At 43.3% G+C, this 26,690-nt stretch overlaps 1 protein-coding gene and 1 long non-coding RNA gene across 2 annotated transcripts; one reads left to right on the forward strand and one right to left on the reverse strand.

Annotated features, from left to right (window-relative positions):
• Window positions 1-10,568: 10,568 nt before the first annotated feature.
• Window positions 10,569-26,343, reverse strand: LOC309533165 (cytochrome P450 2J4-like). The gene is made up of 9 exons (XM_082224369.1): window positions 26,064-26,343; window positions 23,987-24,149; window positions 22,982-23,131; window positions 20,770-20,930; window positions 19,637-19,813; window positions 16,118-16,259; window positions 15,733-15,920; window positions 12,841-12,982; window positions 10,569-11,156 (listed from the first exon to the last, which is right to left on the reverse strand). Exons 1-9 carry the CDS (start codon window positions 26,241-26,243, stop codon window positions 10,978-10,980), a joined length of 1,482 nt encoding a protein of 493 aa, XP_082080495.1. The 5' UTR covers window positions 26,244-26,343; the 3' UTR covers window positions 10,569-10,977.
• LOC309533392 lies at window positions 11,163-12,554 on the forward strand. The gene is made up of 2 exons (XR_014220204.1): window positions 11,163-11,583; window positions 11,717-12,554. It is a non-coding gene; the product is annotated as an uncharacterized lncRNA (long non-coding RNA).
• Window positions 26,344-26,690: the final 347 nt, after the last annotated feature.

The following is a 26,690-nucleotide window of genomic DNA, read 5'->3' on the forward strand; positions in this document are numbered from 1 at the left end:
CAGCAGTAATGTTTAAGTTAAAAGAAAAGAAAGGGCAAAAACTAAATGAAATTAAGGGAGAGGACTTGCTGAATAGATAATTGGAAATTGGAATACGGAAAGGGGAGGTAGGAGGAGGTCAGCGAACTAAGGTATAAGAAAATAAGGGATTGAAATTGTATTTGTTTTTTGTCTGTGTTTTGTTTGTGTGTATATATAATCTTTGAAAATCTAAATAAATATTGAAAAAAACCAAACAAAGTACTGGAGCCTCAGCTTCAGGATCTGTCCTTCCAGTGAGCACTCAGGGCTAATTTCCTTAAGAATGGATACGTTTGATCTTCTTGCAGTCCATGGGACTCTCAAGAGTCTCCTCCAGCACCAGAATTCAAAAGCATCAGTTCTTCGGTGATCAGCCTTCTTTATGGTCCAGCTCTCACTTCCATACATCACTACTGGGAAAACCATAGTTTTAACTATACGGACCTTTGTCAACAAGGTGATGTCTTTGCTTTTTAAGATGCTGTCTAGGTTTGTCATTGCTTTTCTCCCAAGAAGCAGACGTCTTTTAATTTTGTGACTGCTGTCACCATCTATAGTGATCATGGAACCCAAGAAAGTAAAATCTCTTACTGCCTCCATTTCTTCCCCTTCTATTTGCCAAGAAGTGATGGGACCAGTGGCCATGATCTTAGTTTTTTTGATGTTGAGCTTCAGACGATATTTTGCGCTCTCCTCTTTCACCCTCATTAAAAGGTTTCCTCCTCACTTTCTGCCATTAAGGTTGTGTCATCTGCATATATAAGGTTGTTGATATTTCTTCCGGCAATCTTAATTCCAGTCTAGCCTTTCACATGATGAATTCTGCATATGTTAAATAAGCAGGGAGACAATATACAGCCTTGTCGTACTCCTTTCCCAATTTTGAACCAATCAGTTGTTCCATATCCAGTTCTAACTGTAGCTTCTTGTCCCACATAGAGATTTCTCAGGAGACAGATGAGTTGATCAGGCACTCCCATTTCTTTAAGAACTTGCCATAGTTTGCCAATGAAGCAAAAGTAGATGTTTTTCTGGAACTCTCTAGCTTTTTCCATAATCCAGCTCATGTTTGCAATTTGGTCTCTGGTTCCTCTGCCTCTTCTAAATCCAGCTTGCATTTCTGGGAGTTCTCGGTCCACATACTGCTTAAGACTGCCTTGTAGAATTTTAAGCATAACCTTGCTAGCGTGTGAAATGAGTGCAATTGTGCTGTAGTTGGAGTATTCTTTGGCACTGCCCTTCTTTGGGATTGGGATGTAGACTGATCTTCTCCAATCCTCTGGCCACTGCTGAGTTTTCCAAATTTGCTGGCATATTGAGTGTAGCACCTTAACAGCATCATCTTTTAAAATTTTAAATAGTTCAGCTGGAATGTCATCACTTCCACTGGCATTGCTATTAGGCATGCTTTCTAAGGCCTATTTGACATCACTCTCCAGGATGTCTGGCTCAAGGTCGGCAACCACACTACCGGGGGTGTACAAGACATCCATATCTTTCTGGTATAATTCCTCTGTGTATTCCTGCCACCTCTTCCTGATGTATTCTGCTTCTGTTAGGTCCTTTCCACTTTTGTCCTTTATTATGGTAATCTTTGTACGAAATGTTCCTTTCATATCTCCAATTTTCTTGGACAGATCTCTGGTTTTTCCCATTCTGTTGTTTTCCTCTATTTCTTTGCATTGCTTGTTTAAGAAGGCCTTCTTGTCTCTCCTTGCTATTTTTTGGAAATCTGCATTAAATTTCCTGTATCTTTCACTATCTCCCTCGCATTTTGCTTGCCTTCTCTCCCCCGCTATTTATAAGGCCTCACTGGACAGCCACTTTCTTACATTTCCTTTTCATTGAGATGGTTTTCGTTGCTGCCTCCTGTATAATGTTACGAGCTTCCATCCATAGTTCTTCAGGCACTCTGTCCACCAAATCTAAATCCTTAAACCTGTTCCTCACTTCCACTGTGTATTCATAAGGGATTTAATTTAGATTATATTTTATTAGAAAGTAAGACCCCAAGGTGGTTGTCACCAATGGAAGCTAAGGCTCAGAAAAGACTCAATATGGAGGCCAATTGGCCAAAATATTGGGAAATAGTAGAAAAAGATGGAGACATATGGAGATTGCAGAGTTTTGAGAAATTAAAGGATAAAGTGCGAGACTGGTTACATTATGCTCAGATCAGGGAGGCCTTTAATATGGACAAAAAAACAGGCTTCCAGGTAGAAAAATCGAAACTAGAAACAGAACTGTTAGAACCAAAAACTAAGGTACTTTCAAAAATGTATAACTTGCTGTTAAAATGGAATACTCAGGATGAAACGGTTAAATCAGCTATGATAAAATGGGTGCAAGATATTGGTTACAACATTATGTTTGCTGACTGGGAACGGTTATGGACCACTGGTGTGAAATTCACGGCATGTAATGCCTTGAAAGAAAATATTATGAAAATGATATATAGGTGGTACATGACCCCAGTCAAGCTTGCAAAAATATACCACTTGCCAGACAATAAGTGTTGGAAATGTAAAGAAACTGAAGGAACATTCTTTCACCTTTGGTGGACGTGCCCAAAGGTTAAGGCTTTCTGGGAAATGATCTATAATGAGCTAAAAAAGGTATTTAAATATACCTTCCTTAAGAAACCAGAGGCCTTCCTTTTGGGCATTGTCGGGCAAATGGTGCCAAAGAAGGACCGAACTTTTTTAATGTACGCGACAACTGCAGCAAGAATACTCATCGCAAAGTACTGGAAAACTCAAGATTTGCCCACTCTGGAAGAATGGCAGATGCAACTGATAGACTATATGGAACTGGCAGAAATGACTGGCAGAATCCGAGACCTGGGAGAAGAGACACTGGAAGAGGACTGGAAGAAATTTAAGGACTATTTGCAAAAGTATTGTAAATTGTATGAATGCTAGAATGATGCAGGATATAAAGTTAATATGGCATTAGTAACCTAGCGGAAAGGAGTATAAATAACTGAAATATAAGAACAAAGATGAAATTTGAATAAATATTATGTCAAGCTTAAATACTTAAATACTTGATAACAAAGGGTAAAATTGGAGACATAATAGCTGAAGGTACAATTTAAAACAGATTTTGAGAGAAGGTGAAGTATTGCTGAACATGATTTTGTAAACAGGAACACAGAAAAGGGAGGCGTGAGGGAGTCATGAAAGAGGGTTATGGAAATAATATTTAAGAAATTGAATTATTTTCTTCTTTCTGTCTTTTTATGGCTTTTTTGCTTGTTTTTTGTGTTTTGTATGTTTTTATAAGTTTTGTTGTATTGTCTAAATTGTTTAAAACCCTTAATAAATATTTTATATAAATAATAATAATTTAGATTGTATCTTACCGGCCCAGTGGTTTTTCCTACTTTCTTCAGTTTAAGCTTGAATTTTGCTATAAGAAGCTGATGATCTGAGCCACAGTCAGCTCCAGGTCTTGTTTTTGCTGACTGTATAGAGCTTCTCCATCTTTGGCTGCAGAGAATATAATTAATCTGATTTCGATGCTGCCCATCTGGTGATGTCCATGTGTAGAGTCGTCTCTTGTGTTGTTGGAAAAGAGTGTTTGTGATGACCAGCTTGTTCTCTTGGCAGAACTCTATTAGCCTTTGCCCTGCTTCATTTTGAACTCCAAGGCCAAACTTGCCAGTTGTTCCTTTTATCTCTTGATTCCCTACTTTAGCATTCTAATCCCATATAATGAGAAGAACATCCTTCTTTGGTGTCATTTCTAGAAGGTGTTGTAAGTCTTCATAGAATCAGTCAATTTCAGTTTCTTCAGCACCGGTAGTTGGTGCATAAACTTGGATTACTGTGATGTTAAAAGTTCTGCCTTGGATTTGTATCGAGATCATTCTATCATTTTTGAGATTGCATCCCAGTACAGCTTTCGCCACTCTTTTGTTGACTATGAGGGTGACTCCATTTCTTTTACCGGATTCTTGCCCACAGTAGTAGATATGATGGTCATCTGAACATTCGCCCATTCCCATCCATTTTAGTTGACTGATGCCCAGGATGTCAATATTTATTCTTGCCATCTCATTTTTGACCATATCCAGCTTACCAAGGTTCATGGTTCTTACATTCCAGATTCCTATGCAATATTTTTCTTTACAGCATTGGACTTTCCTTTCACTTCCAGGCATATCCGCAACTGAGCGTCCTTTCGGCTTTGGCCCAGCCGCTTCATCAGCTCTGAATCTACTTGTACTTGTCCTCCGCTCTTCCTCAGTAGCATGTTGGACGCCTTCCGACCTGAGGGGCTCATCTTCCAGCATCATAACTTTTATGTGCCTGTTGTCTTTGTCCATGGAGTTTTCTTGTTTTCTTGAACAGGAACTCCTCTGTGGAAACCCAGTTTGTGGGTACATGGCTTTCTAACCAAACTCAACAGTGATCTTCTAGATGTGAATGTCTTCCAGCTGCTAATTTATTTGCAATACGATTCAACACTTGTTTTCAACTGGGACCTTCTGCATGCCGAGCAGTTGATCTACCATGGCTCTTTTCCCTAATTGCCATAAGGAATAAACCAAGTCATTTCAATCATGTGTCGGCCATGTATTGATGAGGAACCTAGCATATAATGAAACTGGTCCTTGCAGGCTACAGAAAGATACAGCTCTTTCACATGAAGGACAAGCATGAGTGCAGCTTTCCCAGAAAGCAGCTCAGGTTTCGCACAAATTGTAGTCCCACGCATATCAATTTTCTGGCTCAAACTTCATCGTTCATGGGCTGGTTCATTGGCAAACCACCCTCTCAGCCTGAGGCCCTGTCTGTATTGTAGTAATAATACTGACCTGCTATACAGGATTGCTTCCTTGCCAGTGTAGGTGCCTTGCCAGTATCATATTTGAGGCGTTCCCAAAGTAAAGGATGGATTGAACTCTGATTAATAAGAATACACACAGAGGCTTGAACCAGCAAGACTCTGGGAAGGGTGCGTATAATAATCTCTCTCCCTCTACCCCTCGGCCCAGGTCGTTTTATTCACAAAAGAACTTTTTACAGAGTGTTCATAAGTACCAATCAGATTTCTTGATTGGTACACTGTCTTTGATGACCCAGGAGTCTGCCTGTCTAAGTGTGTACATGACTTGTGAAGAAAGAGAAATGAAACAGGGGTGCAGAGGTGTGGATTGATCAAGAATCATATCAAAATAGTTTAAACCCAGTCAACGCAATGCTTTCATTGCTGACACAGATGGCTTACTCTATATTTGTTATAATTCCTCATAGCAATCCCACCTGATCACTACAATGTTCACCTAACTGCCTGCTTTCCCCAGATTTTCACATTGGGGACATGAGTTTCATTTAACATCCTAGAGCCAAAAAGGGTAGCAAAAACCAATTACATCTTATTGTGAAACTACTGCTTTACTTCATCAGGGGAGTCCCTCTTCATGGTCCCTATGCAGGATGCAGGATGTGCTTGTTGGGAATCAAGCCTTCATCAGGAGAAACTGGCAACTCTCCAGGCACCTGGCTTGATCTCCTGTTGACCTCCCTGTCTGCTTTCCCAGCAAGATCCAGGCAGAGGTCGCGATAGGCGATCCTTCTCAGCGTGAGAAGAACCCCCCCTCTTTCCTGCCCCCCCCCGGGCAAGGGAAAGAGATAGACAGAAACGTATTTACATGCCTTTATTTCTGTCTTTGCAGCATTACAAAAATCATGACTGCTCTCTTCAAACTCCAACAGCCGAGAGACAAACTCCTCCTGTACTTCCTGTCCAGCTCATATTACACTCTGAGCTAATTCCGGTGCCCTCTGCACTGTGAATTGACTGTCCCTCTGTTTCCCACGGAACAGTCCCAACATTCCCATTATGATTTGCTTTCAAGCTACCAGCTCGCGGCCGCATTGCTTCTATATCGTAACAGTGCTATGGGGGCCAGGAAGGAGGGGCCTTTTCAGTGGTGGCTCCTCCCATTTGGAATTCCCTTCCTATGGAGGTGGGTTTATGGGTTTGGGCAGCTGGTTAAGACTCGCCTTTTTTCAGTGGGCATTAGGAGGAGAAGAGACGTGGTTGGAGAAATCAGCTGGTTGCTGCTGCTGCTGCTTTTAATAAATCACTGTTTTGTAGGTTGTTCTACCTCGTTGTGTACTCCAGGGACTGTGTTATTTTATGCATTCTTTTTTCCATGTTTGACTTTTATAAACCGCCCTTTGTACAAGCCACAGGGTGGTTTGGAACAATCATCCAACTGGATAAATGAACAAAATGAAAGAAGTGGACTCACTATCAGGGTTTGAGTAAACACTTGCAATTAGGAAAACAAGCAAAAAAAGTTAAGTTGTAATAATGGGGAAATAACAAAGGGTAAGAAGTAATGTGGAAAATATGATACAAAATTGGTAAGATTATAACAATATTTAATTAAAAGATTATAAAATGAAAGTAGAAGAAAACAGGCAGGAGAAGTAAATATATAATGAATCAGAAGAGGAGGTTGGGGGAAGTGGGGGGGTAGGGGTTTATATATCATTTTTTAAAAAAAACATTGATTGTGATGAATATAAAATCTGCAGAACTCAATAAAAACTATTTTAAAAAATGAATGAAATGAAAACAAGGTGAGAACATCAATGTATGCTACATATGCATTATATAAGGGTCTGGTGACTTCTGTTTCAGTGCATCTGAAGAAGTGTGCATGCACATGAAAGCTTATACCCAGAACAAACTTAGCTGGTCTCTAAGGTGCTACTGGACAATTTTTTAATTTATTTTGACTGTGTCAGACCAACACGGCTACCTACCTGAACATATGCATTCTGTTGATTATAATTTATTTTATATTGCTATATGAGGTCTCAGGAGAGAAAATGATCTACTATTTTATATGTAAGTTAAGAGGGGTGTGTGTGTGTGGGTGTGTTTAATTTCCATTGGGAAACCGCATAATATTAATATAACCTCAGTGGAGGTCTTGCTCTGGCATTGGAGGGGACACTTTGAGCAGTATTCTACTAAATAGTTGAGCAACTCAGAAGACTTCCACTTGCAAAATGGGACTCCCTCCCATCTTCTCTCCCCCCATGTGACACCCTGCAGCACCCTCAGGTCTGTTCTGAAAGGTTGGGGTGGGAAAACTTGAATACAGTGGTACCTTGGGTTACATACGCTTCAGGTTACATACACTTTAGGTTACACACTCCACTAAGCCAGAAATAGTGCTTCAGGATAAGAACAGAAATCAGGCTCTGGTGGCGTGGCGGCAGCAGGAGGCCCCATTAGCTAAAGTGGTGCTTCAGGTTAAGAACATTTTCAGGTTAAGTACAGACCTCCGGAACAAATTAAGTACTTAACCCGAGGTACCACTGTATATTTAGGGGGTAGTGTATTTGGGGGAAGAGCAGGGAATCCCCATTGCACAGGTGGCGGTTGTTCTGCTCATGCAAGCAGTTACTTATTGTGGCAGCTGAATGCTTTGGGAAGCATCTCCGGGACTTAATGATAAAACGAAATGATTCAATACGTTACTGGACACCTTGGAACAGAGGCCAGTTGTTCACGGAGCTGAGAAGCCATGACGTCACCAAGAACTTTCATTTGCCATCTGGACATACAAAAACCTCTGGAGTACTTTTGCATTTGTACAAAAACAAAAGGTCCTTCTTGTAATCAACAGGGGAACAAAAGAACAAATGAACACAGTAAAGCAAGGCAGTGTAAAAAAATAAAAGCCCAAGAATTAACCAGATGTCTGGGAGAAGGGGCAAGACCGAAACCTGAGCTAGTGTTCAGTTTGCTGTTATCTAATATTTTGGTTGTGAAGTTGGAACAAAAGCAGTTTCTGTAAGCTTAGATGGGGGGGGGCTATCTTCTATCTCTCAGTTTCTCAATTTTCCGGTCATAATGTCAGTCTGCCCCAGTTCCACAGCCGTTTGCAATTTTTGTAAGAGTATGCAAAAAAAAAATTCATATGCATGTTTGTTCTCGTGCCTCTGCATGTACCCCAAAAATATCCATTTTCATGACTTGCGCCATCCCAACATTTGCTTAAAAGCTTTGGTGAAAACTCCAGAACAGATTTAGGAGACACACAGGGCTTGAAGAAGGGGGTATCTTCCATTTTGCAAGGAGAAATCCTTGCCCTGATGGAACCAGTGACTTAGGGCTGTAACCCGATGTAAAAAATACAATAAAATACAATGACCTCTTAGAAACCAGGGGCTGAAAATCCAGCATTGTGATTTCCTCTCCCATCCATCCTCTAAGATCAAGAGCATGGAGCCTATGGCATCCCAGATGTTTTGGGAGCCCAGCTTCCATCAGCCCCAGCCAGCATGAAGCGCCCAAAGCCTTATGGGAACAAAAAGTGCACTCATGAATGCATCTCAAAATCTTCTGCAACCTTGGACTTCTCAGGAGACAAATTCACCTGGAAAGTGTTCCCAGAAAGTAAAACCACTGACCTAATAACTTATGTACTTCTATGTCCCATGGCTTTCATTCTCTGATTTATCCAGTAACCTGACTTTCTTTTCAAAAAATCACATTCCATTCAAACACACACCACATGCTGCAATCCTCCCAAAAGTATACCAGTTTTAATGGCAGACCAATTATTGTAAACTGTATGGTGGATTACTTCAGCATAGAAAGTGCTTGTCTGTGTGCACACATCTGCATTTAGGAGATAATTTGAGATGAGGGGTATGGTGGCCATCCCAATGTTGCTGGACTTCAACTCCCATCAGCCTCAGCAAGCAGGGTCAATAGTTGGGGACGATGGGAACTTTAGTCCAGGAATTTCAGGTTCCACTGCCCTGTGCTGAGCAGCAAGAGTTCAGCACCCTGGAGAGCTCCAATGTTCTGCTTCAGATGGGGCAAGGAACTGGGTGGGCTAGGGGGGAAGGGCCAGGAACTTGGAACCAGTGGCACCTCTGAAATTGCTGGACCCATCCCAGCTCCCATCAGTCCCAGCCAGCAGGGCCATTGGTCAAGGGTGATGGGAGCAGGAGCCCAGTGTCCTTGGGGGTGTGTGTGTGTGAGGTGTTCCCAAAGCAAAGGAAGGATTGAACTCTGATTAATAAGAATACACACAGAGGCTTTAACCAGCAAGACTCTGGGAAGGGTGCGTATAATAATCTCTCCCTCCACCCTCCGGCCCAGGTCGTTTTATTCACAAAAGAACTTTTTACACACTGTTCGTAAGAACCAATCAGATTTCTTCTGAGCATTTCAACAAACCCCACGTGGGGTCAAAGTTAAACTACCAAAACTAATTAAACATGGGGTAAATAAAACAGAACTACAAAGGAGTGCATTTGACAACCCCAATACACATGCAATAAGAAGGATGGCCAGGAGGACAGTGATCATTATCACCTTTATGTGAAACCTGTTTCCTGGCCCTAAGATTAACATCCTAAGATTAACATATCAGAAAAGCTACATCAAAGAAACTTCCGACTGTCTTTGATGACCCAGGATGCCTGCCTGGCGAAGCAACTGGCAGTGTACATGACTGGTCAAGAAAGAGAAATGGAACAGGGATGCAGAGGTGTGGATTGATCAAGAATCATATCAAAATAGTTCAAACCCAGTCAACGCAATGCTTTCATTGCTGACACAGATGGCTTACTCTATATCTGTTATAATTCCTCATAGCAATCCCACCTGATCACTACAGGGGGGGCCACAGGTTCCCCCGCCCTGTGCTGACATACACAGGCCTAAAGGTTCCAACTTTGGAATTCTGATTCAAAATTATTCTTCAAAAAAAGGGTGGGAGTGGTTGAAAGCACTTCTCTCCTTGGCGGGGAGAACTTAGTTCTTCATGTTTCAAGATGAAGAAGGTTAGAGAAAAACAAGGGGCTGCAATCAATTGAAAGTAAAATAGTATTAATTTAAAGGGTGTGTTCTCTCCCTTGTGATTCCTAGCAACTGGTATTCAGAGGCAATGCTTTTAACACACCCACACTAACACCAGCAAAAAATGATCTTGTGGCTGGCCTAACTGTGGGGAAGAAGAGGAAAATGGTTGTGAGCCATGACTTGGTGTTAATGAACTGGTGTTGCCAAGAGACCTCAGCAGAGCATGAACAGAAACATGTCTGTCCCAGATACGACTGATCTGCAGCATCCAGCAGTAGAACAGAGTAGGAAAATAATTCTCTATGCAAAAAAGAAAGCAAAGCAGAAAACTAAGTGACACAGGAGGAACTTTTTAACCGATTAAGATCTTCCATCCTTGTGGGGGTTTTCTGCACCTTTTTGAATAGAAGGCTGGAGCAGTGTTCATGGAAGCGGGACATGATGTCAGGTAAGGTCAGAAGAGAGAGACAATGCCCAGTTAGGGTGCCTGTGGCTGAAAGACAAGGATAAAAAGAGCTGCGTAATGTTGAAGTCATACCTTAGACCAGTAATTTCCCAAATGTTTCTGGACAGTGACACCCACCTTCTTGGTTCCATAAACTTTGTCCCCAGTGCCCTATCTGGCCTTACTCTCTAAAAAGGATTATTCATTATAGTGGTTTGACAAACCCGCTAAGAAAGATAATAACACAATAAAATTCAAAATAGTAACAACTTCACATTTATTCAAAATCCAGTTTAAAATGTTTCATCTAATTAATTCTACAAAACGAAAGAACTTGACCCAGTGACCCCCAGCTTTTCAAAGTCTCTTAGCTGCCCCCCCCAGTAATGCCCCTGCCCCTGTGGGGTGATATTGCCCACTTTGGGATCCACTGCACTCAGACCTCATACACAGGTATTGTTGTGTATTTTCAGGCTTTTCCTTTGCAGTCAGGAGGTATAGAAACTTATTCCTTGTCTCACGACAAAAGTTTTGATTCTCAGGACTCTGAAGAAGCTACGCAACCCCACACCAGAAGACGGCGGGCTTTGGGTTAACAGTACAGCATGTTTCCACCTTGCAACTTTTCCTAAACAGATTTCCAAAGACATGAGATGCCGGGTCTATCGAGGGATAGCGCAGATCTCAAAGTAGTGAGGCTGCAAAGTGCCCCCCAAAACAGGCTCTGTGTTGACATCTTTTGACCCTTCCGCCAAATGGAAAGTGAACGCCTGCAGGAGGTTGGAGAAGAAAAGAAACATCTCCGTCTTGGCCAGGTGATCTCCCAAGCACACTCGCTGCCCTGTAGGAGAAGGAGAGAGATGAAGTCAGGCTGTGCACCGTAAGGACATAAGGAGAGCTCCGCTCTTGGGTCAGGAAAAGGGGGACCCATCTAGTCTGTTCTCACAGTGGCCAACTAGGTGCCAATAAATTTACATCCATTGCCATTTGGAGAACTCTTAAGTTGAAAAGCAGGGCATACCTTTCTTAGAAAAATAATATCTAGATCTTTCACAACACTTTTGCTCAGTATTGACACAAAATCCCACCACCCTCTGCTGCTGCTGAGGGCCTGAGGCTAAGTGCTCATTAGTGTGATGACTCCAGGCTCATCCCAGGGCATGAAGATGCATTGGGAGCCTAGAGGGGCAAACTGGATTCCCATGGGGAAATCTGCTGACCTGAGCCAGTGGCGGAACATCTCCAGGAATGGCTTAGAACAGGCATAGGCAAACTCAGCCCTCCAGGTGTTTTGGGACTACAACTCCCATCATCCCTGACCACTGGTCCTGTTAGCTAGGGATGATGGGAGTTGTAGTCCCAAAACACCTGGAGGGCCGAGTTTGCCTATGCCTGGCTTAGAAGGTCCTCCTTCCCTGCCCCACATCTGAAACCCTGGAAAGACACCGCCAGGGTAGACAAGGCAGCCCCCGTGTTTCTATGAAAATGAGCCCCTCCTAAGAAAATATGTATTCCTACTAGCCATGATAGCTTGTCTCCACAGCTGGAGAGGCAGAAATGCTTCCAAATACCAGTTGCTGGAAACCACGGAAGAGGACAGGGCTCTTGTGTTTGAAACCTGCTTTGTAGTGATCAGGTGGGATTGCTATGAGGAATTATAACAAGTATAGAGTAAGCCATCTGTGTCAGCAATGAAAGCATTGCGTTGACTGGGTTTAAACTATTTTGATATGATTCTTGGTCAATCCACACCTCTGCATCCCTGTTCCATTTCTCTTTCTTGACAAGTCACGTACACAACCCAGTTGCTTTGCCAGGCAGGCATCCTGGGTCATCAAAGACAGTCGGAAGTTTCTTTGATGTAGGTTTTCTGATATGTTAATCTTAGGATGTTAATCTTAGGGCCAGGAAACAGGTGATAAAGGTGATAATGATCGCTGTCCTCCTGGCCATCCTTCTTATCATGTATATTGCTTGTTTAACACCTCCCGGGGTTGCCAAATGCACTCCTTTGTAGTTCTGTTTTGTTTACCCCAGAAATATGTGTGCTTAATTAGTTTTGGTAGTTTAACTTTGACCCCATGTGGGGTTTGTTGAAATGCTCAGAAGAAATCTGATTGGTTCTTACGAACACTCTGTAAAAAAGTTCTTTTGTGAATAAAACGACCTGGGCCGAGGGGGGCTGGAGACACAGAGAGAGACTATCATATGCACCCTTCCCAGAGTCTTGCTGGTTCAAGCCTCTGTGTGTATTCTTATTAATCAGAGTTCAATCCTTCCTTTACTTTGAGAATGCCTCACTGCTTGAAGGCATCTCACAGGCATCTGGTTGGCCACTGTGAGAACAGAATGCTGGACTAGATGGGTCATTGGCCTGATCAAGCAAAGCTCTTCTTATGTTCTCATGTTCTTCATATATGCCTTGGGCAGCCTTAGGCATGCTACTATGTCTTTAAGCTCCCAACAATGCAAAGCAAAACCCTCAAGGAAACCACCAAGATTTTGTCTCCAGCCTTTTCATCTACCTAAAGAAAATGGAATGAAGGCTTCTGGACAAACGAAATTTCCGTCCTTGTCAAGGAAGTGGTTGGGGTTGAAGCTTTCAGGCGTCGCCCATTCGTTGGGATCGTACAAGGCAGAAGCCATGTTTGGAAAGATCATGGTGCCCTGGAAAAAAAGAGTCAGAGATTCAGTCCTGCCTTGCTCCAGGGAAGCAGACCATACACTCAGCTCTCAGTTCAGTAAAACCCCTCTCTCAAATAATTGCATGATTCGCTACCAAACTGGAGAAGCAGAGGGCTCTGGCAAAGAGAGATTCAATTGGCCTCTTGTTGGCCAGAGATAATGCTCTGAGCATCTTCACCTCTCAGGGATGGTGCAACATCTTCTGCGATGGGGAAAGACACAAAGGCTGTGTGGACACCATACTTGTACAGCACATTTAGTGACGATGGCTTCCCCCACAGAATTCTGCGCACTGCAGTTTATTGAGGGTGCGGGGGGCTGTAGCTTCATTGTGGGTAAACTACAGTTCCCCTGATTGTCTCTTTTTTTAAAAAAAAAGATATTTATTGAAAGTTTAAAATTACAGAAAAAAGTGAAAAAAAGAGGAAAAAGGGATTAAACAATACAAGTCAATACATATAAAAAAGAAAAAAAGAAAAAAGAGAACAAAACACACAATACATCAAGACCAAAAACAAAAGCAAAAAAATTAAAAATAGATCCAATATTTCCATATCTTTATCTTTCATTAACTTGTTTCATTGACCTCCTCACACCTCCCTTTTTTGTATTCTAGTTATTAATTATGTCAGCAAATCCTTTCCATCTTTCACTATTTTCTGTCATTTAATTATCTTAATTCATTTTAACCTTATCTTACCATAAAAAACCCTAAAACTTAAAACTTATTTGTACATAACTCCTTATAACATTTCTACTAAAGTCATATAGTTTCATTCCAACATTTTTCTAACACTCATAAATTTTACAATATTTCTCTAAATAAATTTTTTAACTTTCTTCCAATCTTCATCCACCGTCTCTTCACCCTGGTCTCGGGTTCTGTCAGTCTTTTCTATCCATTCCATCTAGTCCATCAACCTGGTGATCTCCTGTCCGAGGCTCTTAACTCTTTTCCATGTCCCTTCTGCAGGTCTTCTTCATATTTATACCTGCACTTTACTTTGTCTTCTGCTGATCTTGCTCTTAATTTCCTTCCTTTGTCACTGAGGAGTAGATCTCGGGTAGACTCCAACTTAACAATGTCTTTATCCCTTCTCAACAAGTCAGCCCATTCTCCATAGACAGGGCCAAAATCCAAAACATATTTCAAAACACGTTTCAAAGTCCCTCCAAAGTTAAAGGCCCCCGCCACTCCAATCTCCCCCTGGCCCAAAACCAGATCCCAAAGGCCAGAACATCCCTGCATAAGGGGATCTTTCCAACGCTCCTTCTCCAATCCAAGCGAGACTTCATCTCTCCAAATCTGGCTTTCTCCAGATTCGGTCTTCAAAAGCAACAGCTTATGCTCATACAAGGCCGAGGCTCTCTCCACTTGTATTGCTTGAGGTTCAACAACAACCTCCTCCTTTGTCTTCTCCACAGCTTGCCATGTCAAAGCAGATTCCTGGGTCGGTTCCTGAGTAGTTTCTTTATAAGTATTCACTTTTTGTCCCAAATCAATCCTTTTTTGTCCAAAGTTGTCAATGCTGGTAGTCATCACATCCATCTTCTCATGAAGCTGTTCCAATAAGGCACTTGTTTTGCAAAAAGCAATCACTAAGGCTTCTTCTGTCCGCATTCTTGTCCAAGGTCAAGTCTAATTCTCACGGTCTTTAATCTCTACAGCTGGAGACTTCCCAAGCTCCACTACTGCAACAGTTTCAAGAGCTCCCTCTAGGGGAAAGTTTCTATTTGTATCTGTCTTTTTTTTAAAAGCGGGTGCAGCAACCAAAGTTAACAAAGTTAATTTCGATTTTCAGATATTTTGCTCCTTTCAAGTGCAAAAGGAAACATTGGAATCAATATGTTTCTCTTGTTTAACTATCTGTCAACATACGTTTTATTCACAGTCAATGAACTTTCCCAATACGTCGCTCCCTGGCAGCCCATTCCCAGGTTCAAAACGGTGGTAATTTATCTTTCTTCACTCTCTCTCCTGCAGGCTTAAACAATCTAAACTTTCCCCCTCTTCTCCTGCTTCCAAGGGGGGTTTAGTGATTTTAGCCGATGGAGATTTAATCCTTTACAAAAGACTTTCCAGACTTTAGCTTGCAATGTCTTTGCTTCAATCTATTTACAAAAGCGGAAGGCGGACTTCCTGTTTGGAGCCTTCCCACTTCGGTGCCAAATTAAAGATGTTTAGTAATCCAATTTTCCATTCTACTCACGGGTAGTTGTTTAAATTCCAATTGTCCACAGGAAAAAGTCAGCGCTCTCCGGCAACAGCAATGCAGCTTCACTTCGTGAAAAAAGCAGTCGATTCGAAGCACCGCGCAGCTCACCCCACGTCACTCCGGATCCCCAAAACCGGGTTTCCCCGCGAGTAGGGGAGGCGCAAAAGGTGCCAGCCGAATCCCACATCCACAGGATTCTCCCGCCTGTGGTTTTTAATGGGTCTCCGCCTCGCCGTGGCGGTCCAGACCCTGATTTCCACGAAGCAGATTCCTCCCGGTCAGAGGAAATCTGCCATTGCCGGAGGCGCTAACCCGGAAGTCCCAGTTCCCCTGATTCTCTGGGGGAAGTCATGTGCTTTAGATGTACGGTAGGCAGAATGTCATTTTCTGCCCGATAAGAAACATGGCCAGCTTTCCTTTGATGGTAGAACTAAAAGTGGTATCTGATAAACCTCTGCCACATTTTCTTAGACATTTGAAGGAAGCGGGGGATGTGAGCAGTGGAGGTTCACTTACCCTCTTAATGGTAAACTGTCGAATCATGGTGTCCTTCACACATAACCTGGGCAACCCAACTGCGATGATGTTGCTGAAGCGCTGGACCTCATGGATCACGGCATTGGTGTAGGGCAGCTTCTTGCGATCCTCGCCGCTGATCATTTGACCGGGAGCCACAACCGCGTCAATCTCCTTCTGGATTTTCGCTGAGTGGAATCCAAACACATTCATTTATTTACACACACACAAAAGTGCATGCAAAACTTTTTAGAAAATTCATCCCAACACAACGGTTGGTTGGCATGAAAGACAACGTTTTGCTTTCTTCCACATCATTCAGAAGATGCAACAGTTGAACATCATTTGCACAATTCGAAAGTGGTGCAGCGTTACATCATCTCACCTTGGATGTCTGGATAAAGCACCATATACAGAACTCCCCAGTAGAGAGTGGTGCTGGATGTCTCTGTTCCACCCAAGAAGAGGTCAAATATACACTGGATCATGTTACTTTCATCGTAGGCTGGTTTGGGCTGGTCTTTCGTCTGCAGAAGAGAAGAAATAGAAAAATGGACACACCTAATGTCACCCTTGCAGCTGTAAATTTTCAAGGGCTTTTTGTTTTTTTTTTGCAAGATGGCGGCGCGCATAGACGCTGCGGCTTAATGCTCTCCCTTAGCGTTTTGCTTTGTTTTTATTATTTTATTTGGTCTGAGTATGTCTGGCCGGGCAAGAAAGATTAACAGCAGGCAGATTTACAGCAGGCAAGATCTTTTGAAGGTCGGGTTGCAGTGTGAACAAGCTGTAAGAGCTGATTATTTTCGCCCAGATAACGTTCCTGTGGGAGTAGCCAGGCCGCCGGGCTCTCCATGGATTACTATGCCTCCAGGGAGGAGGCGAAGGCGGCGTAGAGACAGGAGGCAAAGGCGGGGTTGTCGGGCTGGTGTCCTGGTAAGATTACAGAGGAGTCCATCAAGCCACCACTCCCTAGCATATTTCTTGCTAATGTGAGATCTCTTGCCAACAAGATGGATGAATTGAGGCTGCAGGCAGCAAAGAATAGCCTTGTAAAAGACTGCTGCGTTTTATTTGTCATTGAGACATGGCTTCAACCGTCCATACCAGACACAGTAATTCAGTTGGAAGGCTGTGCGGTACATCGTCAGGATCGAGGAATGGACTTCGGAAAAACCAAAGGAGGGGGGCTGTGTGTATATGTGAACAAATGCTGGTCCAATAATTCTAAGATTGTGGGCAGTCACTGTTCACTGGATTTGGAATATGTGGCTGTTAAATGCAGACCAGCCTATCTCCCTAGGGAGTTCACAGCTGTTATGCTAACTGGCGTGTACGTGCCACCAGATGCCAATGCCAACTTGGCTTTGGGATGCCTGCAGAGCCTTATCAGCAGTCAGCAAGACAAGTACCCTGAAGCTGTGCACATCATTGCGGGAGATTTCAACCATGTTGAACTCAAAACAGTGCTTCCAACGCTCTATCAGCATGTGAAATGCCCCACAAGAGGGGAAAAGACACTGGATAAAGTTTATTCGAATGTAAATCACGGCTATAGGGCTTTACAGCTGCCACACTTGGGCCAGTCCGACCATATGTCTCTGTTCCTGGTGCCAGCATATATCCCACTCAGGAAACGGGCTCCTACAATATTAAAATCTGTTAAAATCTGGCCTGAAGGTGCTATTCACCAGCTGCAGGACTGTTTTGAGAGAACCAATTGGGATATTTTCGATCGTTCGGACCTGGAGGAGTACACGGCGGCAGTACTGTGCTATATCAATCACTGCACAGACACTGTCACAGTAAATAAATCCATCCGGTTTTATCCCAATCAAAAACCCTGGATGAATGGAGAGGTCCAGTGCCTGCTGCGGGAAAGGAACAGGGCTTTCAGGTCGGGCGAGGTGCAGCTTTACAGTGTGGCAAGAGCAAACTTGAAGAGGGGTATTCGACGGGCAAAACTGGATTATAGGCAGAGGATTGAGGATAATTTAAGAAGCAACAACATAAGACAGATGTGGCAGGGGATTCAGCATATTACCAACTACAAACCTAACCTTGGCGCTGTCGACGGTGACCCTTTGCTGGCGGAGGAGCTTAACCTCTTCTTTGCTCGCTTCGAGAAGGAGCCACCTGAGACGCCGGTACTACAGCCACCAGCCCATAGGGGCCCCTCATTCACTGTAGAGGAGCACGAGGTGAGACAAGTATTGAGGATGGTGAATCCGAGGAAGGCGGCTGGACCTGATGGCATCACTGGAAAGGTGTTGAAGGGCTGTGCGGATCAGCTGGCGAGGGTCTTTACTAAGATCTTCAATAAGTCCTTACACCAGTCTATTGTCCCACCCTGCCTGAAGCCGTCAACTATTGTCCCTCTGCCTAAAAAATCCACAATCAGTAGTTTGAATGACTACAGACCAGTTGCACTGACTCCAATCATCATGAAGTGTTTTGAGAAACTGGTGCGCCGTCATATTATTTCCTGTCTTCCATCAACTTTTGACAACTACCAGTTTGCATACAGGGCAAATAGATCCACAGAAGACGCTATCACCACCACTCTCCATGCTGCTCTGTCCCATCTGGAGCGGCCAGGGAATTATGTGAGGCTGCTGTTTGTGGATTTTAGCTCTGCTTTTAACACTATCCTCCCCCATAGTCTGGTGTCCAAGCTAGAGACGATTGGACTCCCCAACTCCACCTGTCTCTGGGTTTTGGATTTTTTGTCAGAACGTTCTCAGAGGGTTAGAGTAGGGTCACATGTGTCCACAGCCCTTAGCCTTAACACCGGCTCACCACAGGGTTGCGTGTTGAGTCCCCTGCTCTATACTCTCTATACGTATGACTGTACAGCCATCTACTCCAGCAACAAAATCATCAAGTTTGCTGATGATACTACGGTGGTGGGGCTCATTTCAGGAGGGGATGAGTCCGCCTATCGGGACGAGGTGGAGCGGCTCTGTGTTTGGTGTGGAGAGAACAATCTGGCTCTCAATACGGCTAAGACCAAGGAATTGGTGGTGGATTACAGGGGAAAAAAGGCGGACATTCAGCCCTTGTATATCAACGGGGAACGGGTGGAGAGGGTGGCGGAATTCAGGTTTTTGGGAGTGACTATGGATCAGGGCATGACTTGGAGCGCAAATACCACTGCTCTGGTGAAGAAGGCCCAGCAGAGAATTTATTTCCTCAGACTTTTAAAAAAGAACAATCTGAGTGAGAGACTGCTGGTGTCCTTCTACCGAGGCTCCATAGAGAGCATACTTACATACTGTATTTGTGCTTGGTTCTCCAGTTGTACAGCTAGGGAGAGGAAGGTGCTCCAGAAGGTCATAACCACAGCCCAAAGGATTATTGGTCACCCTCTCCCACCTTTGGAAGAACTGTACAGTTCCCGTTGCCTTAGGAAAGCAAACAACATCCTGCAGGATCCATCTCACCCGGGATACAGTCTGTTTGCACTACTGCCTTCTGGCAGGAGGTATAGAAACATCAAGTCAAGGACAAATAGACTGAAAAACAGTTTCTATCCAAGAGCTGTGGCCTTTTTGAATGCTGTAACTCGATAGTGAGACCTGGGAGTTTGATGGGTGTGGGTGTGGGTGTGGTTGGAAGGTGGTTTGTTTGGTTGTTGCTGTTGTTTTGCTTTTGTTGTTTTTAAGGGATGGCATCCAATTTCGTTGCACTTGTGCAATGTTGCACTAGTGTAATGACAATAAAGAATCTATCTATCTATCTATCTATCTATCTATCTATCTATCTAAACATTCATAAAGGAGCATTTCCCAGCAGGAAGAAAAATACAAATTCTAATTGGGGATGGAGCAATTGCTCAAATTATGGAGAAGAGGATGAGGACAGCACATCCTGAGCAGTTCTGGTAATGAACAAAGAAGCTACTTACTTTCTCTATCTGAGCAAGGTAACTATAAATGAAATCTTGAGGGTCATCTGGGAGTCCTGCAATCTGGTGCTTGTTGATCTCCTTCCTTATGAACGAACACACAAAGTCTCGGGCGGCCAAGGCCTTCTTGTGAGGCCCTGGGATACACTTTATAAGCCAGGGCATGACATTAAAAATCTGGGGAAAGAGACATGAACAGATGGAGGTGTGGAGAAAGTTGCTGTGCAGTATTAGAGCACCTGTCCTGTGCACAGAAGGGGACAGGTTCAACCCTTGTCATATCCAGGTAGGTCTGGCAATGTCTCCACATCTGCAACCCTGGAGAGTTGGTGTGCACAATACAAGCTGGAACTGAGGTCTGACTCAGTGTGAGAAAGCTTCTTCATGTCCAAGGCAACCATGGCATCGCTTATCTCTATATGAACCTTCCCAAGCAATGTTCAGGTCATCTGGGAAAGCCCTGAAGAGGCTTAGGTGACAGCTACAAGGAGCTGAGCCTTCGGTGGAAATCCCTCCCTAGAGAGGCCTGCCACACTCTTTCAACTATAGGGCTGGTTGAGGCCCAGCTGCTTCAGAAGGCCTTTTAGGTAGTAGGCTGAAATAGGATACCCTCCAACACATCAAGGCAAAAAGCCGGGTGCAGGTCTTCCAGGGCAAGTCATGTGACTCATGTGAGAGCGTGGCCCTGAGATTGCGGTGCCCAAAATGGGCACCATGCTCTCATGAGAAAAAGTGGGGTGTCCCGGTTTTATCAGGACACTTGAAGGGTATGAAATAGTTCAATAATTTCTGAATTGCACCAGAAAATACTTCCCATAATTGACGTGTGAACAGAACATGAATCAAGTTTGGTTTGGGGTAGAACTTTGAAAAAATTCTAGCTCATCTTCAAGTTCACTTACATGTATTTAAAAAAACAAAAACTTTTTGGACTCCTTGGGCCTTCAAACTTAATTATCATAATTGTTGGGGAATATTGTAATTGTTAAATATCATAATAAATACGATTGTATTTATTTTCTAAGGAAATTCTTCCCTCACCACAAACTGTCTAGCAAAAGTGAAACCTTTTACTGCTGTTCCTTTCGGGGAAGGAAATATTGAAAAGCAAAGCAAAATAGCGGCTTGCTTACGTTGTGACCGAGACTGCCAGCAAATTTGAAAATGGCCTCCATTGCTTCCAGGAGCTCGTGAAATTTCTTGTCCTCAGTTGAGAAGCGATGCCCAAACACCACGGCGCAAATCACGTTGGAAACGGCGAGGGTCAAAGCGAAGGACGGATTCATGGGTTTCCCTGCAATTGGAATCATCAAGTGCCCATTTGTGAACAATCCTGTCAATGTAGCAGAAGAAGCAACAACCAACCTTTGCTCATCTGGTGTCCTCCAGAAGTTTGGGACTACAATTCCCATGAGTTTCTGGATCCAGCTTAGTCACGGAAGGCTCAGATAGTTGTCGTGGCTAGAAATGCCTTTTACCAACTGAAATGAGTATGTCAGTTATGACTGTTCCTGGACTGGGAAAGCTTGACCAAAGCAGTTCATGCATTGCTTATTTCAACGTATGAATGCTGCGACACAATTGCTGCCAGGAGCGAGGCCTTGTCAGCATATGACATCTGTGCTCAGAGACCTGCAATGGCTGCTCATTTGCTACCCAGACAAAGTCAAGGTGTTCCCGTTAATATATAAAAGCCCTTAACAACTTGGCACCTGAAAGATCGCCTTACCCAATATATGCCTAATTTGTAAGAACTCCTTCTTTTAGTTTCTTCCTATTTCCACCACACTTTGCTTCCTGTTGTTGGATAAGTTGTTTTTTGTTTGGTTTTTGTCCAGGGTGGGGGCAGGGGCTGCTTTAGGAAAATTCATTTGTTGTTATTCATTATTATTGTTGTTGTTGATTAAATTTCTATACAGCCTTTCATCCAAGCATCACAGAGCAGTTTACAAGATAAAAACACAAAAATCCATGACATAATTTGTATACCTGCAGGTCTCAGGGTAGCTACACCACAAAATCACAATATACACAAAATACATAATAAAAACAACTCAATAAGCCAGCCCAAAAGTTACAAAATAGTCAGCCAGCAATGCAGGATCTGACCCCAAGATAATTCCTACACAGCTGGCTATTTTGTAATTCTTTGGCTGGTCTTAATAAATATATTATTTTTGGGTGAGATGTAACCATAAACAAAAATAGCCAACGTGTGTGTTGGTGAGAGGAGATGTGGGAGATGCTTCAGAAGAAAAGCCCCAGTGTGGGCCGTGATGTGATTTCAGAACTGCAGAAAACTTAAATTCAGAAGTAAAAGAGAATCATTTCTTTCATGCTACAAGTCTGAGATATCAAGAAGTTCTCATCTCACCCATGCTTATTATTTCAATGTGAAGCAGCATCGTTTGATTCCTGGGATACCTTAATTGCCTTGCAAGACCAAAATATTTTGATGCTGAAATTCTCTCATTGAGTAATGTGGCAACAGAGATATGGGGACACTTTTCTGGTTTAATCTGAGGAATCAGCCATGGCCTCTGCACTCAGCCAACCCAGGATGAAGATCTGAAGAGCCAGCATGGAGCAGCAGTTAGAGTATGAAACTAAGATTTGATAGATCCAGACTCACACACCCTCTCAGCCTTGAAGCTCACAGGTTGACTTTCATATATCACTCTCTCTCACCCTAACCTACCTCACAGGGTTGTTGTGAAGGTGAAAATGGTTGGGGGTAAGGAAGATCAGTGTATCCTGCCTTGAGGTCCTTGGAAAGAAGCTTGGCTATAATCGCAATAAATACAAGTATCCAGTGCTTTTTTTTCTGGGGGGACGCATACCCCTAAACATTTTGTGAATCTAAGTTTGGCCTCATTGAGGGGCAGTATTAGGGTGCCCCTAAACATTTTTCAGGGAGGGGGAGCACTGCAAGTATCTATTACAGTTCTTCATACAAGGTTTGGAAAAAAAATATATTGGCTGCACGATTCCAAAAACCTGCTGGTTTTCCCTTGGTCTCCAGCCAAAGGTATTTTGTTTGGTGTTTTCGTCTCCTCTTTGAGAACAGGAGAAGAAAGCAGGCTAAAACTGGAATCCAGTGCAATCAATATTTATGGCTTGCAACCATTGGTCAAATCAGATGCCTATTAGCACAGACATAAAACATGAATAAATGCATGTTCCATCTAAGATGCAATCAAAACTAAGAGGAACCTTAAAACTTCCTGAGGTTGCTCTTAGATTTAGCTTGCTGAAATTAATGAGAGCATAAGAAGAAAACAGGGTTCTGGACTGGAAAATAAATTAAAGGGCACATTCTCCCTCCAACCCTGAGCTGTGCCGTACCTTTAGTGCTCCTAAGGTTCTCCACCAGGTGATAAGCTTCATCTTGGATCTGGTACTCCAACGTCGTCTTCCCCAGCCCCAATGTCTTCAGAGTCATCAGCGAGAACTTCCTCTGGTGCTTCCATGTACTGCCTGTTGACAGCAAGATACCTGGAGGCATTGAAAGTCAGCTGTGGACTGCTGCAGTGACCCATTATTTGCATTCAGAGCACAGAATCCAAACCCTTCGAAATTATGCTAGGAGGTTGCCACCAAAGCCCTGTTTCCAGTGTCAGGACTTTGACTAGCATAGACCCCGACTCCAGCTACAAAAGCTGAGGCTGCTGAAGAGGCCAAAGAGCATATTGGCTGTGAGCCCTGGAAGACATTCTTCCATTTGTGCTGGGAGGGTGGAGCCCTGAAGGACTGACGGATGGATGGATGGATGGATGGATGGATGGATGGATGGATGGACTGACTCCAGCTACAAAAACTGAAGCTGGTAAACAGACACTTGAGCTGGGATATTGCTTGGGTGCGGGAGGGCGGGTCGTTGCTCTTACTGATTTCTTTTTTTTATCTTTGTTTTATATCTTATGATTTATGCAAAATACATTTTATTTATTGTTTATGGCTAATTCTGCCATGATCATACATGATACTTCATGCCATAAACTGCCTTGAGCATCAATTTGTGGGAGGGGATCGGAATTAAGTCCTTGTGAAAATTCATCAGCATTTGGGTGGAAATCTTTGCAAAACAGTTTCCCCAAATATAATGCAAAAGGGATCTGGGAGGAGCTGCAAGCCCCTCTCTCTGGAAGCTGAGGAGATTGTGGGGTCTTGCTAAGCCAAGATTTGCACCGTGTGAAGCAGCCAGTTGATTTCATAAGCAATAGGTTTTTGAGCACTTTATAACCAAAGTGTACTAAAGAGGAACTCCACTAAAACCACAGAGCCACTCCTTCAATTCTGCTATGGGAACAACATGACCCTGTGGTTCCTACGCAAGCGAGGCAGCCTTACCTTTATTGTTTGCCAGAGCTCTGAAAAACGGGACTACTGGCCGGCCAACTACATCTTCTGGGTGGGTGGTGAGACCGTCTTTCACAGCTTGGAACCCATCCAGAACTACCACAGGGTGAGGACCAAACCATACAGTATAGATGTCCCCATAGGATTTTGCCACCTGTAGGAAAACACCAGGGAAGCTCAGGCAAATAAAAAACCACACCCAACCTTTGAGCAATTCTGTTCTTAGTTTTGGGTTGGGCTAAGTTCATTAAAGTCATGCATCGCTTCCCAATTTTAAAAGATCCAAAGTTTTTTGGTTGCAGCGAAGTGTCTAGAAATGCCATAACAAAACCATCTGAACACATTAAAAACAGCAATACAGTATTATACCGCTGGCAAGGAAAACAAAGAGGTCTTTGCTTGGTGACTAAACGATGGCAAGGTTGGTGCCTGGCAGGGCTCCCAGGGCAGAGTGAGGCCACTTTGCCCTCCTTGCAACCTTCTAAAGCCATCAGAGCCACGTACGGTGGCTCACAAGGGGCTCGATAAACCTTACTGATTGCTTCACGTTGCAATCGGCTATAAAGAGGAGATGGGCTGAACCTCATTGCCAGACAGTGATGGGTGAATCTGTGAGTTTGGGCATCTCTCAGTTTCTCACTTTCTCAGTCTTAAATTCAACCCTCCACATTTCTGCAGCAATTTGAAATTTTGCTTTTGAATCCTCATGAAAAATCACTCAGCATTTTAGAGGGAATTTCTCCTAATAACCCTATTTTTGCATGCAGTAGAATCATGGAATCTTAGAGTTGGAAGGGTCATCTAGTCCAACCCCCCACAATGCTGGATGGCCAGCCAACCTCTGTTTAAAAACCTCCAAGGAAGGAGAGTCCACCACTTCTCGTGGGAGACTGTTCCACTGCTGAACAGCACTCACTGTCAGAAAGTTTTTTCCAAACGTTTAGTCAGAATCTCCTTTCTTGTAACTTGAAACCATTGGTTCAAGTCCTGCCCTCCAGAGCAGGAGGAAAAAAAAAGCTTCCTCCCTCCTCCATGTGACAGCCCTTAATATATTTGAAGATGGCTCTTGTATCTCCTCTCACTGTCCTCTTTTCCAGGCTAAACATACTTTATGGACAAAATAAAAAAATTCCTTCCAGTAGCACCTTAAAGACCAACTAAGTTAGTTCTTGGTATGAGCTTTCGTGTGCATGCACACTTCTTCAGATAGCTCATATTTTTATTTTGACTATGGCAGACCAAGACGACTACCTATCTGTAACTGATACTTTATGGACTTTATGGATAGAAAGAAAAGTCAAGGTAGCCTATAAGCAAAATATAAATCTATGGCATGCACAATGCAACTTTAAGATTCTAACTTAATAAAATCAGTATCCTAGCCTAATGGCCAATAGAGTCATCTTCATATGCTATGACACTGACAAACTGGAAATAACATGCAAAATCTCATGAAAACAAACATTGTGCAAAGCCAGTATCAGACATGTTTTGATTGATCAGCCTTCTTCTGACAGATAAAGAATACAGAATTCCAACTTGAGCATGAATCCAGAAGGTATAATTGCTTTTACGATGTGCTGCAGCAAGAATTCATTTCTAAATTTCCAAATTTTAAAACACAGAGACTTTTAACAGAGCACACTGGCCAACCCCCCCCCCCAAAAAAAAGGAATCGTCCTAAAGAAAGGCCAATACCCTAATTTGAAAATGAGGGGGCTGTGGCCACAGAGACCCCAGTATTTAAAAAATCATTTGACAACCAAGACTTTAGCATATCCAAAGTTCCAAAACTCAGAGCATCAGAAGAAGCCCTAAGATGAGTCAGACTATTGGTGCATCCAGTGACTTGTCCATAGTGACTTGCAGGTGAATTTTAGGGTTTTAGAGAGAGAAGACTACCATCAGATGCTGGAGACCATCTGCATGAACAACGGGTGCTTGACCACTGAGCTTGACCACCCTTCTCCTATCAATCTCCTCTTATCAACCCACTGGCCATTACGCTCCCTTTGCTACTGCCCATTCCTCTATCCTGTCGGCCAGTCAAACTGCTGGAAACAGATACCTTGGTCAGGCTCTCGCGACTGACGTTGAAAAACTTCACCTGCCATAGGCATCCGATAAAGGGGAGAGGCGTTGGTCCTGGAGGGAATTGTCGTTTTCTCCATTGCAGCTTCACAAACTGGACAATCAGGAGGCAGAAGAGGAGGAGGAGGAAAATGGAACTTAGTGCCGGCATTTCCATGACTCTGAGTTGCAGAGAGGCACGAGTTAGGCACCTTGCGCTCTTTCCCGTGGGTGTGAGTGCATCTCGTTTGCTGTGCCTGAATTTCAGGGCCTCCCCCCCCCCTCCCCACGCTGATTTCAGATCCTGTCTCTGAACACCTCCAGGCAGGCACTTTTCCTGCGTCGTAACATGTTCGGAAAATTGTTTTATGGAAAGTTTATTAAAGTCCTCCCTCGCCTGAATATGTCAGATCAGTCTAGGAGGGATTAAAGTTACGAATTAATTTAAAGATGACAGCTGACACATTTGGTTGACGTTTCCCTGGTGCATCAACTGCAGCTGTAAAAAGTATGGCTGAATGAGCACTTCTTAGGTAAAAAATCTGTCTTTTGTCATACTTCCTTGGTGCATTTGCTTTTAACAGATTTTACGTTTTGTGTGCTTTATGGACTCATTGCTCACTTT

Source organism: Podarcis vaucheri (assembly GCF_965113315.1).
Source record: "Podarcis vaucheri genome assembly, chromosome: 5".
In the NCBI taxonomy this organism is placed as follows: domain Eukaryota; kingdom Metazoa; phylum Chordata; class Lepidosauria; order Squamata; family Lacertidae; genus Podarcis; species Podarcis vaucheri.